The 21,695-nt window shown below is 39.5% G+C and overlaps 1 protein-coding gene across 1 annotated transcript; it reads right to left on the bottom strand.

Moving 5' to 3' along the window:
- Positions 1-603: 603 nt before the first annotated feature.
- Positions 604-20,823, bottom strand: lmf1 (lipase maturation factor 1). Its single transcript, XM_080872954.1, has 11 exons — positions 20,586-20,823; positions 19,716-20,025; positions 18,656-18,666; positions 15,994-16,142; positions 8,622-8,687; positions 4,815-4,982; positions 4,018-4,198; positions 3,012-3,165; positions 2,694-2,877; positions 2,127-2,239; positions 604-990 (listed from the first exon to the last, which is right to left on the bottom strand). Exons 1-11 carry the CDS (start codon positions 20,794-20,796, stop codon positions 804-806), a joined length of 1,734 nt encoding a protein of 577 aa, XP_080729080.1. The 5' UTR covers positions 20,797-20,823; the 3' UTR covers positions 604-803.
- Positions 20,824-21,695: the final 872 nt, after the last annotated feature.

The following is a 21,695-nucleotide window of genomic DNA, read 5'->3' as shown; positions in this document are numbered from 1 at the left end:
CAGTCAAAAGCCTTGCCGCAGCATTTTGAACCAGCTTTAGCCGGACAATAGATGACGAAGTAACACCAGAGTAAAGGCTGTTGCAGAAGTCGAGGCGAGATGAAATAAAGGCATGGATTGCTTTCACAAAGTCTCTGAAGCAGAGAAATGGCTTCGCCTTTGCAAGTAAGCGAAGGTGAAAGAAGCTGGTCTTGATCACATTATTTATCTGTTTATTGAATGTTTAATTACAATCAAAAATCACACCTAAATTCCTCGCAAACGGTTTTTTATAATTTTCTAAGGGGCCGAGGTCGTAATGGTCACTAGGGCCGAAGACAATGATCTCAGGTTTCTGTTCATTTAGATTGAGAAAATTTAAAGTCATCCATATCTTAACATCTTCCAGACAATCGAACACTCTTCAGAGGGTTCACAGATTTGCGTTTCAGTGGGAGGTAGATCTGTGAATCATCTGCATAACATGTGTCTCGTATGAGTACATCTGTAGTGACACAAATGACCAAACTATCTAAAAGACTGTCGGAACAGACACAAATACGGTGGGACATCTCTCTGCATGAACCACACACACAAGAAAAAGCAGGGAAGCTGATCATTACATATGTGTAGATCCCTTTTAATATAGAAACTGCACTCATTCAGATATACAAAGGCGGGCAACTTCCCACCTTTAATTGAAAGCTTTACAAAAACCCTCACATCATGTGGGAATAAATGTGTGGATGCTCGATATCAATGAAAAAGTTCTTCATGAAATCGAATCCCACCCTTCTTCACCGTGACTTTCAGAGCTCACGGCTTTACTTTCTGTTCTGCTGTAAATGCGGATGGGGCCAGTTCCTGGATTGGAAGTAGCCCCTGAGTCCTTCCAGGTTCACAGGAGGGAAGTAAGCTCCGATGCGTTTCCTCAGCCACCACTTGCCCTGTGCTGCGCTGGCACTGCCTGGCTGGCTGAACTTGTACCTGAAATGTTCTCCCCGAACCCACCTGCAAGGAAGAAGAGCCCAAAACTGCGTTCACATGAAGTAATGATTTTTATCGTCAGCATACATTCTTCAGGGCTTATAATACTGTGTCTACCAACAACAGTGAGTTTGTTAGGTTTGTTTTGCTCAGAGCAAAAGGTAAGGAATCTTAGAAAACAATACTGAAATATTGATTTTCTTCATCGCTTTTTTTTTTTAAGATAAACTCATGTTTTGCAAAAAAAAAAAAAAAAATGTATGTGATGGAGGGAAATTGAGATCATTTTTGGATTCAGCACCCTAAAAAAACATAAAATTTACCAAAAATATTCCATGCAGCTGAAAAAGCTTTTTTGCAGACCTGTGTTATCAATCACAAGTCAATGAGCAGTCCTCCTGTCAATCCTCACATCTGCTTTTAAAACACCGAGATGGTGACATTGAAAATAGTCCAGTTTATTTATATAGCACATTTAAAAACAACAGACACTGACCAAAGAACTTGTTGTACAACACACAACACAAATCACCAAAAAACATTACAAATGATTTAAGAACGACAGAAAAAAGTTTCAGCTGCAACAACAGAACTTAACTAATCACTGTGTAACGACAAAGTGCGTGTTGTCCATCTTTTATATACAGTATGGGTTGGACCATGATGGTCATACCAGCATGTTGTGCCGCTGGTGTTCATGCACGTTAAAACACTGAGGAACAATGTAGTGTTTGTTATTAGACGATTCCACTGCCTGAAAAAGATCTGCCCGGTTAGCTAGTTACTTAGCATGCCTCAACTAGCTAGTTATGTGCCTATCCTTCCACTGCTGGCTAAAAATGGTTTGGTGATGATAGAGACCAGTGCAGGTGAACATTGTACACATAATACACACTTTTCCTTGATGGTTGTGTTACGTCTCTAAAGGTTGTGTGCGTGTGAGTTGCTCTCTTCTTCCTGTGAAGCGCTACTGAAGCGACTCCACTCAGCAATCAGCTCCACAGAGCCATTGTGGTGGCTCACTGCTGTGTGAATGAGTGTGGTTTTGGACTTATCCCTTTTCTTTTACCAGCGTCTAAGTTTAGCTGTAGCTTTCTGAGGACTTTCCCAAACTTAACGGGAGTGTTTTGGTGAGGCTGGTGTAGACTGTGTGCGTTTACCTGGGTGAGTCTCTGCCTTGGAACGGGTTGTGGTCGAGAAGTGAGAGGACTGTGCTGTCGTTGGACAGCAGGCGTCCTGCTATGTGGATCACCCACTCGCTCTGCTCGTAGGTCTGATCGAACAGATGGAGACAATGTGTTAGAAACTGAAATAAACACAGGAGAAGGAGACGGAAAGAAGAGAGGACGAGGAAGAGACAGAAATCAGGAGAGAGGAGAATTTTAACGAGTCACACTGGGAATCAAATAAGTGAGAAAGAGGAGGCAAGGGAATTTAATGTGTGTTTGTGAGAGAGAAAAAGGGAAATAATGAGCAGATACAGGGAGACAGAGACACACAAATGAAGCCTGAAGGGCAAACATGACAGTTCTGGCTTGATTTAAAACAAGCGTGCAGCACTATCGTGGAAACACTGCCCCCCAGTGTTGGAAATGGGGTACTAAAGCTTTTCCACATTGATTACATTTAGATATACACAGCCATAACAGCAACAATAATATTAATACATTGAAACTCTTTATCAACATTAGGATGATAAATAAAAAAATGCTGTAGTGAGGTTTCACCTGGAAGGCAGCGAACCACATGAGCCAGTCCAGTCGATAGTGGTACGGCGAGAGGAGGCACGGCCGCCGGTACACGTCCCCCGGCTTGCACATGAACTGGTACTCCTCCCACAATGCTTCAGGGTCCTTGGGATCTGGGCTCAGAGTGCCCTGGAAAATCACCTCAGTACGTTCCTTAGTGATGCTGAACAGAAGGAGAGGAAACATTAAATAAAACGAATAAAGGATCACATTTTTTAAATTTCACTAATTTCTTTAGTATGCAAAAATCTTAATTTGCAATATGTCTGCTAATATATGCGTTTCCTCTCGCTGTACCTGCCAAACGCTCCGTACGTGTTGACAATGCGCAGCGGGTCAAAGGATGTGTTCATCACCTGCCTGGAACTCAGCAGGTTCGTCACCACAGGGATGCTCAGGCAGCCAATCAGAATGCCCAAAGATATGTTAACCACCTGACGAATCAACATACCTGACACAGACACACACACACACACGCACACAAAAACAACTTCTAAATGCATCTTAATGTTCTGTCACTGGATAGAGCCCACTGCTTTCTCTGTCATCTGCTCCATTTCAGCTAAATATGAAACTGCACATGCATGTTGTCGCTCCTGTTTAGCCAAAAAAAACGTGTATTCACCCCAAACCTGTACCTGAAGCCGAGGAAAACTGCACCTTAAATCAAGGTGACACATTTATTAGTGTCTGGCCTGGAGCAGTGGAGGTTGGCATTAACGAGTGAGCCGGCGTGTTTGCATGTGTTTGTGATCAGTGAAACAATTTCTTAGTAAAAAAGGTGTGGACGATGTGTGCCGGGGTAGCTGGTACTGGCAAACATTTGCTAAGTCTGCATCAGTTCCTTCCTACCTTTCTGCCTGGCCCAACACATGTTAAACACATCAGGCTACCCACAATCATTTCTCACCAGGACCAACTTTCTGGCTCTGCTCAAATGATTCAAATAGGCCCACACTCCAGGTACCAGGTTATTTCATATTTACTATGCTACAGTGAAGCAAAGACACTAATAGGTCCAGTGGGACCAATTAGAGTGGGGCCACTCTCACACTTTTACCAGTTTCAGCAGTCTGTATTGTAAAAATGTAAGTGGCGTTACTTTAAATTCCAACAAACTTGATGTCATTCTTTTCCCAGCTACTCAGCTCTCCAAGTGCTAATCCTTTTTATTCCCATAATTCCTTCTCTAGCACAACCAGATGCTATGCAGCCTTGTCAGTCTGTACTGCTGAATACCAACATTTCAAATTCATAAGTAGACAACAATATCCTGCGTTTGCACAGTTTGGGATGTGCATACCTTTGGTAGGTGCTGGGGTGCGTCCAGCTACATCCTCACTCTGTATCTCCAGCACTGCTTTCTTGGCTCCAGCCCCAGAGCGAAACAAGAAGCCCAGCGATGCATCGTCAAAGCAGGCCAAACTGGGAACGATGGTGAGCCAGTTCAGAAAGCTAAGGTTCCCGCTCACTATCAAAACCACCTGCAGCCCAAAATAATGGGACAGAGAGAAGGCACAGTGAGGAGAGATGATGCAGCAGTGTTTCAGCACCAATTAAAAAGCTGGAAAACATGTTTTTTTTTAAAGAAATGAACGACCCAATGAGCTCTAACAAAATGAAGGGCAGCACCAATACCTCAAAATCCTACTTTGTTTTTCGTGTTCACCTCGTGTAGGCTACCAGGGAGCCTACCACAGGCTATACATGAGGCACAGATTCAGTTTAAGTGTACAGTAATGGATAAAATAGCTAAATGCAATTAAACATCCCAACATTAAAGCCATTAACTCATAGTTCAAAGAGTAAGGGGACTTTCAAGGAATGAAAAATAAAATGACATAAAATCTATCTGAGCAGCCCGCCTTGGTTAAACCTGTGTGTGTGCAAACACTGAACAGGAACAGTGTTTCCAAAACAGAGCCAACAACATCACATCAGTAGGTGCATTTATATTTCATTATTGTTTGACTTCTCCCCTCTTAATCATTACTACCTTGGCACCACCGTTAAGATCGTTATCTCAGTTGCCATAAACATCAATCATCATTCAGCCTTTGCTCTCATTGCTCTCTGTGGCTTGTGAACAGTGTAAATTACCTGGAAAAGGATCTGGATTGCTCCATTAACCATACACAGCCGCCTGCCGAGGAAAGTGAAGAACGGGACGATGAGTTCGACAAAGTGGTTCGACAAGGTCTCAAAGCGATGGAACCACCATGGAGAGCGGTGAATGTAGTAGGACATGGGATTGGGAACTGGTTGGGTCTGCACAGAGAAAAAACTCAAGGTCAAGGTGACAAGTGCCACGGTAACATCTCATCTTTAATGAATGGATTCCTCCCTGAAGTTCTGCAAAGTTTTTCTGATCTGCAAACATTTTCCAAACACCGTCTGCTCACAGCTTAAGATGGAAGTTTTTCAGATTTACGTTGGCAATAACTGTCTGAGATGGGATGAAAATTAATTTATAGTGTCACACCTTGAGGGAAACATTTCCATGTCTAAATAAAGATGGAAACCTATTTAAATAACAGCAACCACACCTATGCACCCCCCCCCCCCCCCAAAAAAAAACCCCCCAGAGGATTCATACAGACTGGTAAATTATGCGTGCATGAGCTGGTTGCTATGTAAAAGCTGAATATGCAAACTGCTACAGGGAGTGAAAAATAAATATAGCACAGGAATAGGCGTAGGAAAAATGAAAACAAGACAGTTGGCATCCTAACCCAAACCTTTATTGTTTTTATGTTGCAGAAAATTGGGGTTATTAAACTTGCAGCTTACTGAAACACCCCTGGAAGACCAAGGGCAAGGGGCCTGCGACCTCAGACAGCCAAACAACCCCACAGGACTTGGAAACCAGCATTATTACAACAAACATACAGAGGCAAACAAAACAGCAACTATGCTGAAACACAGCTACACAGCCCCCAGAGAGTCAGGACAGGAGGAGATCTGCAGCTCCTCTGCTCATCTGAAAGGGAGCACTGTGTCCGAGGGGTTAATAAGGTTCACCTGGCACCACTGGCTTCCGGTCCTGTGTGCGTGCGTGTGTGTCTACATTACGGCGTAGGCTGCTAACTGTTGAAATTGGACCAGGAAAGGGAAAGTGACCCAGCGTGGAATAAGCTCCACATTATACCTGACAAATCATCCTACAAACTCATTTTCTGGTACACTAACCTTAAATAACTGTCATGTAGCTAAAGAATTGCCTCCGCAGGCATCTATAGTTTATTTAATAATTCAAGCAAGATACAGTGAGCACAGTAGCTGAGGCTACAAACAAAGCTACATACAGCTACACAACAGTCACAAGCTCTGAGAACTGAACCAGCGCTGTCATGCATCATTACAGTTAAAATAAGACGGCCATTTCCACTTGTGGTCATTTCTAATTGGTATAGTTTATATAGATATGTTTCAAAACCTGATGAGAGAGCAGCAGCACAACCGCCATCGCAGAAGAGACCAGACTTCAATGACAGCAAGTCATGTCAAGTGGGCTGCAAAGGAGCTTCCAGCTGAAATGAAAGTGTGAGCAGGCTGAAGCAGTTTCAGCAGTGTGCTGCATACGAGACACGCCAATTGGATGTGAGATGTTTGACTTCATCACTTACCTGAACTAACAAATCAGCAAGTGCCAGTACCAGTCTCTCCTGAGACTGGTACTGGCACCCACTCGCCAGTACCAGTCTCTCCTGAGCGTTACTAGAGGCAGATTGACCCCTATACACTCACAGTCATTATAAAAGTTGTTTTCACCCTTCATCGCAATTTAAAAAAAAAAAAAAAAAAAGCTTTTTATAATCCATGCAGCTGGAGTTAGGGGGACCCTTTCAGCCCGATATCGGCGACAACCAAAGCAGTCAGACTGAAGCTTCAGAATAAGCGCTCCAAAACCAACAGCTGACATCACAGTGGCTACTGTCAGTGGAGCTAATGCTAGCCTCAGTTTAAAATAAGCTACTGGTCACACCAGACTAATTAAACCTGGAGCTGTTTAAAGCTTGTGTCTATTGTTTGTGTGTACTGAACTTAGCAAAGCAGAATTTCACTTTGAATTTAACAGTTCAGAGATTTTAAACATCATCTACCTTCGATTGCTCAAATTGGTCAACATCTGGCTCTCATTGTTCTAGCTGTAACAGCTGTGTGCCCCTAATACTACTGAGCACACTGAAAATCAACAGTTTAACCAACAGATCAGTTTAACTTTAACTATTTTTACATTGTACAAGTTTAAATGAAGGTATCAAAAGGAAGAGGGAAAAAAACAACAACCCATCTTTCTGGTAACAACAAGGTCATTTAGGGGAGTTTTCTTTATGATGTAATGGTAATCACATGACATATGAACAGAGAGTATAATTATTTCATACACTGAACATGGGGAGAATTAACTGATGTTGTTTTTTCAATGTACAGGACATTTGATCAATTTAGTTGAGGTTAAGACAGTTCAACATTTTCGATACACATGAAATTGTGAAATTTGTACAGTGGAAAATATTTGGCCTCACAAACTCTGCTGCCCTGTATGGCAATGAATGCTAAAACTGTGGGAAAATCTAGGAAAATTTTATAAGGAAGAGTCAAAGAAAGAAGGAAAAGCCATAATTAGAAAGGATAAAAATGTAAGCGCTTTATACTTCCACATTATAATCCTACACATCACTAGCTATCAACTCCATGGAAGCCTGTGTGTTACAACCTAACCTCCCTTCCTATTGTATTTTCGGCTGGGTGAATATCTATGAAGTATTCTTGATGTATCCCGTCTCATAGGAGCCAGAATATTCCTGTCTATGTTAATTACAGAAGACAGAAGAAGGTCCTCCTCCCTCTGTGGCCCGCTAACATCGAGCAGTGCTGGTTAGAGCGGTCGAGTGTCCCACCGAGGGAAAAACAAACACTGGATTTGCACAACCTCACACTCAGTGTAAGAGTTTGATTTACTGAATCCCACAACAGCGGTTTCTGTAATGTGCTGCCCTGCTGTGGTTAGCCTGATGTGAGTTTGTTGCAGCTTTGTCATCATCCAGGAGACGAAGCCAAGGTTCACTGTTTTTATATATCAATCAGACTGAGACGTTCAGACTGCTGAAGAAAACGGGCTTTTGGGAAATTTAAAAGCGACTCTGGTTTTGCTGGACACTTGTAATATGATAGCTTAGGTGAAATCTTTGGTTGTAGGAGGTCATTACTGCAGCGGCTCCTGCACTGTACTCAGAACGCAAGCAAACGTGGGATTTTAATCTGTGTTCTGCACAGAACATGTTTAACAAACTTCCTAGAACCACCAAGGGGTTCTAGTGTGAAGGAAACAAGTGTGAACAGCTCCCGGCCCAACCTGTGAGGATTGAAGGCCCTTTGAAACCCATTCGTGTCTTTTGTTTGCGCGCATTCTGCTGTGACGTACCTTCACACAGCCAATAGAAAAGAAGCATGCTGCGCTAAGTTCAGCCACACGATGAAGGAAAACATTCATATGCATATACAGGGACTTCCAAAGCCTTTCCAATGGCTCTGAGGACCTCGGGGGCAAAGACGTCTTGTGTAAACGACACACTCTTCACTAATCGGGATAGTTACAAAGATTAAGTCTTTATGAATAAGCGATACATCTTTTTATTAAACATTTGAACATAATACGTCACAAACTCTCTAGAGGATATAAAGTCAGAGAGATACATGTTTGGAAGTGACAAGAAGCAGGCGCATGTAGTACACGTAGAGCAGCTGCAATTTTTGGGTCCTTCACTCTAGTTAGGGTGAGTGCAGCGCACGCCGTGTCAAATGTCAAAGGGCCTTGAGGCTGCACTGTGCATTTACAACAACAGAACACTGAGAACCAGGAAGCTGGACATGCAGGGAGTACATTAAATGCAACATACGCACCTCATAGTGATAGTCCATGCAGGTGAGGTCTCTCCAGCATTTGTCGCCTCTGATTTTTATAAGACCCTGAAAAGAAAAACCATAAAACTTGTGCTACATCAACCTCAGTATACTTCAAACTTCACAGCAGCAAGCACTTCTGTGTTTAGCTGGACTTAATGGATGTCAGCACATGACAACTAAAAATCTGTCTCAAAAGGAAATGGTTCAACATGAACCAGTTAATAATAACGCCATTGGAGAGTTATAATAAATAATAACATCAAATTTACATATTCATATATATGTAATGTGTATAAAACATGCTAGTGGCTCTGTAAAACTGGGCATTGGCTCAGCCTTTGACCTAAACGCCAAGTTTAACTTGCTGCTGCCATTAAATTCAAAATGACTATTTCCTTAATGTTCCACTGGGAATTAAATTTGGGTTTCTGAGACGGTTTTCTATTCACATGTTACAATTGGGGTTGTTAATATAGTAATTTTTTTGGTTCCAAAAATCCACAATGGCGACAGCAATAAATAAAGCTGAGGCTTCAAAACGAAGACATTCACTGCAGTTTTATCAATCTTTCAGTCTATTATCAGGGCACCATGATAATACCAATGCTTTAAAATCTCAACCAAAAGAACAAAAATATGAATCTTACAGTGGAAAATTTAAGGCATCACTAAAATCATACTCATCCAGTGTATGTTCAGAGCCTAAATAAACCAAATGCTTTATGGAGAAGAAATTCATTAACATGCTACACTCTAACAAACAGGATAGCATGTAGCCATATCTAAGAAGTGACAAGATACTTAAGCCCCTCAGTGGCTGACACACTTTAAGCACAACAAGAGACACAATACAAAGTGGGGATCCACCACCAAAGATCAAATCTGACACAACAAATCTAATTTGCTTGTCGTCTGAAAACATCATTAGCTTTTCTGACCTTCTCTACTCAATAGCAGCTCACAGTTGTGCAGCCCTGTTGTGCTAATGCCTCAAATTGAGAAGAAGCCCTCAGAAGATTCAGTTATAAACAGAGTCAGTGCTAAAAAAAAAAAAATAAGTATGCTGACGAATACAGGGGGGGAAAAAAGCCTATGGAGCTCTACGAGTGTTTTTGGCCAAAAGAAATTGTCATGCTACTGAATCACAAGTCTGTTGTTAGAAGTCCATGGTATTTCTAAATTGATGATGCAGATTATGACTGTAATAAAAAGTTAACCATAGTCCCTCACTGAGGATTTTCCCTTAATAAAATAAGAAAAAACTAAAAAAATGATTCAAACTAAGCCCAAAATGCAGAGAAATGCAATGTCAGGGCTTGTTTTCCACCAACTGAATTAAGCAAACAGGACACTATCCAGGACCCAAGTGTCAATATTGACACATCAGCCTGTCATGTGGTCGACGTGGAATTTGGAATAAGTCGCCTGCTAACCTCTAACCAGATTTACAAAAACCAGGACATTTCTTTCTGATTACAAACTTGGCTGCTGGCTGTTGAGGTGATGAAGCCAAAGATGTTGTTGATAATTCAATTCAGTCATGAGATTCTGAAATGTCATCAATTACTACCCAACATACAAACCTCTGACATAAACAGATATCTCGTCAGTATCAAGAGGCCTTAGGGAAAGGATATGAACCTGTAAACTCAGCAAAGAACACCAGAGAGATTCAACCTTTCACAACTATGATCCGCTCAAAATTTTATTAAGAAAGAAAATTGGATACAAATGTATCCATTGGATTCAAACAATGAAAATCTGACTATAAAAACAGAAAAGAGGAACTGTGGCGTTAATGCCACAGCAGTACTGGTGTTACATTGCTTTGTTTGACATGGCATTTTTCCAACATGAATGAAAACATACTGTTACTCTAAGAAGGCCTTTCTTGGAAGTCAAACAGGAAGCCACTTATCAAAAGTAAATAGTAATATCATCAACATATGCCAATGACACAATGGTAATGAATCATCAAACATTTTCAGTCCATTGATTGTCATGAGCTTAAAGGCTTAACTCTAGGAGGTTTAAGGCATCCTTGACTAAAAGCCCAAGCATGATTGTAATCCAAACTCTAACCCAGACCCTAGGCAATCATAATATCTAAACTTAGCACAAAAACTAAGGACATTTGTGTTTTATCAACTATTATTTTGTTGTAACTATGCTTTTTAGCAATAAATTGTATACCATTGGAAACGGTGCCCCTGTAAGAAAAATGCATCTGTGCATTGAGCAGGAGAGCCGAGTATGTGGGTTGTTCAGATCTTCCCTGCCAATGGCAAACAGCTTATTCTCCTATTGACTCTTGTTTGGTGTCATTTTTAGGATGATTAAAGTCTGAAGAAAGAAGACATACTGGCAGTTTAACAAGTAGAATGTGGAAGAGCCATACACAGCCACAACAGCCTGACACCTCTACTTGGTCACACACTGCTGTGGGATGCCATCCAACTGTTCAGCCAGCATTTGAGATCAGTGCTGTTGTGTTGGTCACTCTGGCACGAACAGCACACCCAAGGTGATCCCACAAGTGTTCAGTGGGGTTGAGGTCAGGACTGCAGACATGTTCCAGTGCACGTGTTGTCGACACAAGCACAAATGGGCCTGATGGTGCAGGGCAGTCATGGAAGGCCTCCTGGCAGGACTGTGAGAGCAGAGATGGATTGTGTGTGATCTCTTGTGGATTGTTTGGGCAGAGTCGTCGGCCGTATCTTCCTTCAAAGTTTGACTATAAATTTGAAGAACACTGCCTACAGTTCCTAAGTGATGACAGGTCTCTTTGGGAGACAACACCACCAGAAGAATAAAGCCCGTCTCTGACATTCCCAGTTATATAGAACTCGACTTCAATTTGGAGATGGTACTAGAACTCACTCCAAATAATTTTCCAACTCTGTTTTGTGGAACACCAGCCTGAAGTTGCCCTATGGCCTCTCCAGATCAATCAAACGTGGCATCCTGGTAAACAAGGCATCCTTGGAGCAGATGCCAATTAGTCAGGCACCCGATTAGCTGCACCTGGAGTACCAGAAGCTCAAAACAAGATTCAATAACCGAATAAGCTGTTTGGCACTGACAGAGAAACGTATCATGGTTGCAGCCCACAAATGTATTTTTCCTATGAATGTGGCTCCATTTAAAGGGAAAATATGTAGATACAGGGGTATAAGACTTATAGCCAAGAAACAGTGCTGCAAAAACATTGTCAACCAGATACAAATTTCCTTAATTTTTTTGCAAAGTTCTTTTTTTTTTTTTTTTTTTTTTAAATTGAATTGTTCTCCCAAGTCTTATAATTCAGGGAACAAAGAAAAATCAAAAACTGTTGGCATTTGTCCCCAGAAAACACGTTTGCCTTCCTCTGTGATACAAAGTTAGGGTTATCACCTATGATGATTCAGAACTCAGAGTTAAAGCTGCTATAATCAATATTGTTTTGCTGGCAATGAATACAATGACTGCTGTCAGAAACCTGACGCTAGCAGTTATTGAATAAACAGAGAATTACTATCTTACAGTGCAATTCCTATTAGCACCAAGCAGCTCTTTAGCGTCTTTCATCTTTTTTGGGGTTTTTTTTTTTTTTTTTACAATCTCAATATTGCTTTTGGCTCATTCTTGCTGCTCTCATTCACACTTAAGTTAGGTCTGAGTTACATTTGACTCATAGCTGGACTGTATGAAAGCCTTAATCCACGTCAGTCTTTCAGTATTAATAATTTGGACTTCTACTTAAACATATCTTCAGTTACAGCCAAAATGTCATTCAGCCAGGAATCATGAGCAGCTTCTCTTGTACACCTTGAACTCATTGTTACCCACATCTATTTATTATAACAGGCAATAAAGGTCTATCCATCCCAGTCGACCAGATGTGCACCAACAGTCTGGGCGAATCAACGTGTCAGCAACACAAGAACCAAAGTCTAAATGTGATTTCAGCTCACGTTACACACCGTTAACTCTATAAAGCCAATTTAAGCCACAAACCACACCTAGCAAAATATTTCCTACAGCTGCTGTGTTTAATGGAAATGTTTGATCAAGCAAAAAAATTATAATACAACGCATTTACAATCACTATACGCAACAGTAGAACTTAATAATTTATTGATTCTCTGACAAAAAAAAAATATCAACACCAGTATTTTTACTGCCTTCATCTATTAAGAGGCGCTTTTAAACTCTCAGGAATTTACTGGGGGGGGGGGGCGGGGGGGCTGTTGTTATACCCTCAGTGATTAGTATGATCAAACTCTACTATGAACAAACTTAGAAGGCCATTTCAAGACCAATTTTAATTTAAAGTTACAACTAAACCATCAGGAAACAGCTAGCAAGCTAAGATGAAGGATCTATTATCAATTACTTGACTTTGTTGTCAATATTCTTGGTAACATGAGAAATTTAGTCCTCATACAAAAGTTTAATCAAGTAAGCATACCATGCTTATACTCAAAAATGTATCTACCCAACACTGTACTGAAAAAGCATCACATCTTACAACACTGAGACTTCATTTGAGGGTCACTTATCTAATTTACCTTTAAGATATAGAAGGGACTAAATGTCTATAAGGCTGAACATCAATCAGAATTTAAAATGAGGCTTTTATCCCCTTTTGTGAAAACACTTTATATTTAAAGTATTTACAGAGCTTCATAGTTAATGAGCCGACTTGATCTTCTGAAATCTAATTAGCTTCACATTTTGTAGCTTTCTGCCTGATTAACCTCACAGTCTACTGCTGCTGCACACAAGCTGCTAGGGCACAAATTGAAATGCATCCGAGCAGCTTAACATGCCACCTCAATGTGCATGATGTATTAAATATGTTAAGCTACGCTAATTAGGAAACAAATAGGGGGAAACGTGTAATAATTACAACAACATTTTTTAAACATTTTAATGTCAACACTGTTGTTTAGCATAAAATATGGTCATGTGATATTTTTATAAAATGCTGGGGCATTTCTGTGTGTGCAAGTGTGCTGGAAGTTCCCCTTGTTTTAATGAGGTAATTACTTACTACAGAAGGTACAGTGGAGATGGTTTTAATCAAGATTAGCAGGGAAAATCTGGTTTATATAACAACGTTAAGCAAGAAAACAAAGGCACTTATGTATACTTTTAAATTGGATTTTTATGCTTAAGGTAAGGCTTGTTTAAAAAGAGCAGGGTATAAATTTTTATCAAGGATGTTAAAATGATTTATGTACTTATTTCAGTGGTAAAGGCTGACAAGCGGAAAATTACATTTAGTTAAACTGTTATCTTATTAGCCCATCCCAATTAATAATATATGGTTAATGCATTTATAGTCCAATTCTTTCCTTTTTAATATATTAAAAATATTAGATGCTACAGCAATAGCATGTGGTATGAAATTATTATTGGGAAAAATGACTTGTGCGACTTTGTAGGACATTTCATTGCTTAAAGAAATTAATAAATAAAAAATGATGGGCTCATACCCAACCCATCTCCTATATTTTCAGGGACCTTAAAAGTACATGCTAACCTTTGTCATCCTCACAAATATATAAGTCAAAGAACAGCATTGAACCACAGTGCTTTCAGATGGATAAATAGATACAGCCAGGGTGGATCAAACACTGTGGGAGGAACAGCACTGCAATTAACACTGCTGAAAAGTTGCTGAGTCTTTGTTACGTTTAAGCAGACCTCAGTTTGGACCATCATAAGCTCTCCCACTATAAGGTCATCAAACCCGTGATGGACGTCTCACATGAAAAATTAAAATATAGGAAAGTTCATCTCATAATCATAGTAGAAAATGTGCAGCAGAGCTTCAAAGTAAGACAATATACAGTCAGTGTGGTTCCTTTGTTTACCGTTTATCATCTGGATTTGATTTCCTGACAAAAGGAGCATGTGAATGCTATTTGGACCTTAACCTTAAAGTTCTGACATTCTTAACAACATTACAAAATAAATTATCAACAAAATCTAATCAGCTAATCCAATTAGACAGAGGGTGATCAGTTGACTAGATACTAATCAGGTCCAATAATAATTTCATCTAATATTTTGTAAAGCTAAAGCCCAGAACATCATCCATTGCTATAAATCCATACACTTAACACTGTGTACTGCTGGTTTCATTTAACTGAGGAAAGCAAGCAGAGCTGATGCATTTTATCAAAACTGCAGTATATCTGTGCAGCACACTGCAACAGAACAACTCGTCATAAGTACTTGAGATTAAAATTATAAAATTTTATAATTATTAAAATCTAAATAATTCCACTAGTAATAGCAGTTCTCTTTTTTGCACACAAAAATAATATACTCTCAGTTTTTAGTCACAATTTTGGAGGTATTTAGTCAATAAACAACAAAGTGAACAAATTTAAGCCCCAGACATCATCATCATCATCATCATCACATTTCCTCTAAGTGTTTTGAATATCTGCATATCTAATACTTGTCAGGAAACTTTACCTGAATGCCTAAATGTCAGCCTATAAATGAAATATTTGGAAATAACCAAAGTCATTGAATTTTCCCCTTTGAAACCATGATCTCTAGTAGTTTCCTTGGTCAGTAGTCAGTTGTTAAGATACGTGTATCTTGGTGGCACAAAGAGCAGAACAAAAAAAACTTTCTCAATCTTTTCTTAAAAGATTAAAGTTTGCTTATGCCTTCTGAAAAATAACAGCACTTTCATTTTGCTTATGCAGTGACCGTTTTGTAGCATAACTGAGGTGCTTTCAAATAACGGTAGCCCTTAGCAACAAAACTCAACATTCATTCTGACGTTGTACATCAGAGAATGAAATACGCCATGAGAGCCTTTTACAGTGAAGCGCTGAGTAGGGGGCTCCCTGCGTTTCAGCTCGCTTTGTGGTCGTAACTGAAAAAATGCCACTGAATCTGTGGAAAACACAGTGATTGACAGATAAAACACAGACAGAGGTCTAAAATTCACCATGGAAACTGTCAAACAAAGAGACATATTGTTTAGTCGACCGTATATTTGTTTTGGCATCACCAGCTGCTGGCAGAGCTCAATAGCAAAAACCCAAAAGTAACAGTCTAAAATCCGATGACAAACATTCACGCTGCTCAGAAACGGTTTCATTTCTTCACATGACTGAGATGCGTTTATGTCAGGCTTTTAATTTAGAAACTTTAACAGCCACTGGAAGAAGATATATGCACACAAATGGAAGACAAAGGTAAGCTTTCTCATTTATCTTTCAGTTATTGTGAATTTGTTTGAAATTACTTCCTAAAATTTACTGTCAAAGCAGTTGTATTCTTGTTTTAACGGCATGCAATAAATGATCTATACATTTGCAGACATCTCTTCTGTGTATTTATAAACTGCTATACTCACAGCCCCCAGCATGATGCGAACAATGAGCCATCTGAAGGTCCAGATACAGATGAGAGACGGGGGGCACCGGTGGGGAACCTGGGACAGAGTCCACACCGGACACAAGAAAATAGCCAGGAAGCCCGTCTCCAACAGCTGACTCTCCCAACCTGCACAAACAATCAGAAGATCATCAATGACCTGCTTTACTTAACGCAGGCTCAGTGTGTTATAGCACAGAAGAGCTAATACTGCTTTAATGGTGCAGGAACATTACACTTCAGGTCAACAAAGTAACACATGCACGCCCCAAGAAAACAACATGACGTCAAATTTCTGATTTGGAACAATATCAATAAATATGAGAGGAATGGCACACGTTTGTCTGGTAATGTCCTTGATAAAGCCACATTAACTGTGTTTCTGGGAGTCAAAGTCAGGATGTAACTGAAGAAGCACATCTTTGTCAAAGTTGGAGAGGAACTCTAAATTTTGCCAAAATAGGGAGTAACATTTTCCAGCCGATTAATGTATTGTGACCCCAACTTATTGCCATAACAGGGTGAATATCAGTAGTGATGGGAAACAAAAACACAGCTTTATGTGATTGGTTTTTGCTGCTGAACCTCCAAGCGGTCACTGCAAACCTATTTAATGGCTAAGTGTGTGGATCTTTTGCCTATCTGCCATACATATGTGAAAAAGCTTATAACAGGACTGTCATGCATGTACAGTAAGAGAAATAAGTGTTTGATTTGCTGCTGAATTCATAATTTTGAGCACTCAGTCTATAATTTTTTATTTTGTGATGGCATCAATCCACTTCCTGTACTTTGTGGGAAAATAATTTTTGACTCCCACCCTAAAAACATTCAAACATGGCAGTGGAAACATTATGTTTTGGGGGTCTTTTTCTGCCAATATTATAAAATCCCTGCATCACACTGAGGAAAAAAAATGGAAAAGTCTTGGATAAGAATGTCCTTCACTCAGCCAGGACACTGAAAATGCATCGTGGGTGGGCCTTCCCACAAAACAATGATCCAAAACATACTTCAAAGTCAAAAGCTCAAGAAGACACCCGCTAAAGATGAGACAGAAAGCTGAAGTTTTGTATCTCCAAACCACAACCTAAAAGCCTTGAGGATTTCGACGAGGTCAGCAAAGATCTCTGCTTGACAACGGCTACTCTACCAAGTAGTCAATTTGAGTTCCAGTTATTTCTCTCTCTGAAATTCCCATTAATTTCTAACTGTGGCAGAATGATTCATTCTTGATTGTTTTGTAGATAATTTGTCTTTCACTACAGAAATAAACCAACCACTGACCTAAGCTGCTCATTTCTTTGTGTTTAAAACTGTGAATTCAACCGGGGGTTAAATCCTTATTTCAGGACTACATGAGGCATCATTTGAAGTGTAAAATATTTCAGTTTGCAAAAGTCATGTTGCTAAAATGAAACCACCTCTAACCGTATTTCGACATGGGTCGCCAGCAGACTGGTCAAAGACACTTATTACGGGCTACCTAATAGCTTTTTTCCCAGAGATACTTTGACATTTTACTGGAAGCTAAATGGCAGTGTCAGTATAATATGCTCACAATGATAGTGCTTATGTTTAGCAAATATAACGTTACATTTTTAGGTTTGCATATGCTCATTAGGATTGGAATTGTTTCAAGCACTGAAGAAAAACAAATATTTAAATTGGAATCACCTATTAAAATTCTAGTGTTATAGTCTATAAATATCTATAAACAACCCAATATTAGTGCTAAGTGCACTAATATGGGAACAGTGGACCTTCATCTGCAGACTTTCAGCTCCACTGTCAGCCAGAGTGTGATAATGAGTCCAAGTTGCAGCAGAATGAGAGAAAAGGAATTTTCTTTTTCGGGTAATAGAAGCCACAGCCCAACCACAGACACAGACACAGGCCTGGCGTCTCTGACTACAAAGTGTCATTAGGCAATCACGGCGCTGCCGCTGACCTCACCACTTATCTGGGCCGAAGCTCTACATGCAACCTCATGTTTATACTTCCCCCGCCGCCATCTTTACCATCATAGCCATGACAGTTTATTGGGTTCACCCCGTTAAAAAACAATATACTAAGTTTTCACTCTAAGCTGCAAACAAAGTAGTTGATTTTTTCGCAGCATATCTTGATATCTACTGAATTTTGTAATAAGACTGGCTCATCTTTACAAATATGTCAAGTCATAGGCTTCTAAATAAACGCAATGTGTCAGTATAGATGTGCTTTTGGTTTAAGGAACATGTGCTAAATACAAACATAAGGACTCAATCAGGCCCTCGCATTACCAAAGAACAACCACTCAACCAAAAACACATTAATAAAAAGCAGCATGAACTACACTTTTACTCTAAATAATAATAATAACAATAATACACACTAAAATTCTGTTTCTTTTTTTAAGAACAAGGATCAAACACTGATGATCTTTAGCACTATTTAAATCCACCTCTTCAAATTGTGACCCGTAACTCGATTTTTCTAAAAAGTGTTGCTCAACACAGGTTTAAAACATCTCACAGAATCAGTTTCACCTTTTATGAAAATATAAATGACACAGACACCTGTCTCACATTAATGCTTTCCTTCAAATCCACTTCTTTTTGGAGGCGAAACAAAGGAAGCTTCTGTGGAAGTTCACTTACCAAAGGAGTACCTGGAAAGAGAAAAAGGAAGCAGGTTAATGCTGTGAAACTGACTGTTTGGTGTCAGGAGAGATCAAACACGCTGGGCAGCCAAAATGCTTTGCGGAAAAATAAGTCACAACATGAATACAAGAAATGAAATATGCAGTTGCTGTCTAGTAGAGAAGTTGACAGCTGACTATGGTAACCATCACTGTGGGATCATCTTATAGGGAATGTTTTTAAATGCATGTATGCTTTATGCTAATATAAGCGCGGGCATGAGCGCTTCAAATTAGGACCTACAACATTAATAGTTCACATAATTTTATCTTTTCAAACACGGAAACATCCAATCATAACTGAAGTGTATGCTATGCAATAGCAATAGCATACACTTAATAATGAATTCACTTGAAATCTTGTAGTGACTAATATGCAAAAAGATATTCCATCGTAAAAGTCGCCTGAACCTACATATTCTTTCTGAGTCACTCACACGAACACACACACACACAGTTATTAGGTTAAAAATGCAAGTTAGGTGTTTTATTATACTTAAATGATTGATAGGACTTAAAGAAATACTTAGAGACCTTTGAAAAGCCTGAAGAAATATAGTTTGAAATCACTGAAAAATGAGAATTCTGAATCAAAATGTAAATAAATGTGTCGGCTTGATACTTTTGCACAGCCCTCTACGTAGCCACGTTTGACTACTCAAATTCTGCTCCCAGTGATATATTATATTTTATTTTTCTAACAACACTTTCTGTTAATTTCACATTAAAAGCCCTGTAGCAGGAATGCGAAACTTATTTTACATTCTGAGCAGTAAATTAATGGTTTTTCAAAATCTAATAGTTTCAAACATTAATATCAACCCAGAACGTTCCAATCAGGGCTTCTCTACTCACTAAATTTGGCTACAACTTAAGATCTTCTATAAAGTTTTTTGAAGATTTCTACAAATCTGGCTGTAAAAAGTTATCTGATCAATCTTTAAGATTAGGTGCTCTACATTAAAACATTTTTAATCCAGTTTTATTGAGAGTGAAAGCATGATTTAACCAACACTTACCACAGCTGTCCTACGTTGACCAGGGAGTGGTATAGCACCCACAGTGTGAGCATGATCACCATGTTGGCCATTCCCATCACCAGGACAAACCCTGACAGCGCCATCCCCAACAGGGCGATGCCATCCAGGTTGGCGTCCATGTCGCTCCAGTCAAAGAACCAGAGAACGGAGGGGGTGTACGCCATGGCGGCCATTCCGATCTTCCCCCCAACATAGCGCTTGACACTTCTGAGGTAGCTCTTACAGGGCATCAAGCCATGTTCACCAATCAGCTGCTTGTTCTGGTTGTAAGCAACACTGAAGGCCACAACTAAAAAACAAATGAAATTGTTTGTGAGACAGAAGCAATTAGTTTATTTTTCTCAAATTAAAGAGCAAACTTCTCCATGAGGCACAGCTGTCCTGACAGGAGCTATTCAGGTGGGGGCTCATTTATGATGTGAGTAAAACGCTGGTGGTGGTTGTGAGCTCAGCTCTTTGCAAGAAGCACCAGTAAAATCAGAACACGTGATAAATGGACTGGTTCTTATAGCGCTTTTCTAGACTCAAAGCACTTTACACAACTTGCCTCATTCACTCATCTGACGTTCACATTCATGGGATCAGTATATTTCCTTGACTGCGCCATCCCTGTGTTTCAAATGAATGGTTATCAGAAACTAACAGAGCATTAATAACAGTAGTTAAAAAACTGCCAAACACACGTGTAGGTACATTCACTAATTGCAAGTTTTATTTACAGTAAAGTGCGCATGCGTTAAGATACCGTGGCACTAAACTGTGACTGTCATGCTAATGATAAAAAAGTAAACCCCTACAGCTAAACTACCACACACACTAACTGACTGCAGACCGTAAGTGTCAACATACAGTAAATAAAGGCGACGGAGCGCAGCAGCACAACGCGAGTGAGCCAGTAAGTCCCGGGCTGTAAGGACAGAAGCGGCTTCTCTTTCTCTGCGTCGCTGCTGGAGTGTTTTCCATCTTCTCCACCGCTAACAGCGGAGTTTGTCTCTGTTCTCTTACTGCCAACACGTCTCTTCCTCACAGAGATCTCTGCACGTTCACCGCTTGCCGCCATGTTTAAGGATGTCACGGTCACGTGACAGAACAGACGCGGAAGTATGTTATTATTATTATTATTATTATTATTATTATTATTATTATTATTATTATTATTATTATCATTACATTTTAAATTTAATGATATTATACGGTTTGTATGTATAACGTATACATTTTTTTCAAAACCAATTTAAATGTAATTTATTGGAAGTAAACGGATCTTCCGTAGTACAAATGTTCTGAATCTACCTGATGCCTAAGATGACAAATTTAAAGAGAAATCTATAAAGCAGGATTGAGGGGTTCTTGTACCTGAAGCTGTTTGAGAGGCATTTTGCTTCTCTCCTCTCCAGTCAGAGTTTTTCTGGCATTCCCCTCTTCAGACGCTGAAATGAAGATCACAGGTTAGAACTATTATAGGTTTTATTACTATTACTAATATTATTTTTATTGTTATACTTTTGTATTTTATAATATGACTTTTTCATTTTGAGCTTTTGTTTTGTTGTTTAGTTCGTTTTTATTGTATGAGAAGTTTTTATTGTAGTTTAGTTTTTTATTAGTTTCATTGTTAATATTGGTCTTTTTAATTATTATTAAATAGAGGGCATATATCAGAGGCAAGATTTATCAAAACTAATTACAATAAAAACAGTGACCTTTTTGAAATCTGTTGAATCACAGTCTTGTTGACATCCACAGTTTCATCCATCACAGCCTCATCGGGCAAGTTGGGATAATATTTTTAAGCAAACTAACTAATTTGTTGTTTTTATCAATAGGTAAGGAATACAAGTGGAATTTTAGCAGAATAAAGACTCTTGTTTCTATGTTTTTCCTAGCTTTCTCTACACTTTCTTTACTCCGCCTGCAGTCACTCTGGGTCTTACAGTGAAGGTTCACTGAAAACGAACA

Source organism: Rhamphochromis sp. 'chilingali' (genome assembly GCF_963969265.1).
Source record: "Rhamphochromis sp. 'chilingali' genome assembly, chromosome: 22".
Lineage (NCBI taxonomy): Eukaryota > Metazoa > Chordata > Actinopteri > Cichliformes > Cichlidae > Rhamphochromis > Rhamphochromis sp. 'chilingali'.
The sequence above is the reverse complement of the archived record's forward strand: the minus strand, read 5'-3'. Positions and strand labels throughout refer to the sequence as shown.

What these genes read in the sequence shown, in the direction of transcription:
- lmf1 (XM_080872954.1), bottom strand. Translation starts at nt 20,796, where the DNA reads ATGGCGGCAAGCGGTGAACGTGCAGAGATCTCTGTGAGGAAGAGACGT. An exon ending in CAATCCAGATCCTTTTCCAG is followed by an intron (nt 4,199 to 4,814) that starts GTAATTTACACT and finishes TTTGGGCTGCAG; the next exon opens with GTGGTTTTGATAGTGAGCGG. An exon ending in CACCCCAGCACCTACCAAAG is followed by an intron (nt 3,166 to 4,017) that starts GTATGCACATCC and finishes TGTCTGTGTCAG; the next exon opens with GTATGTTGATTCGTCAGGTG.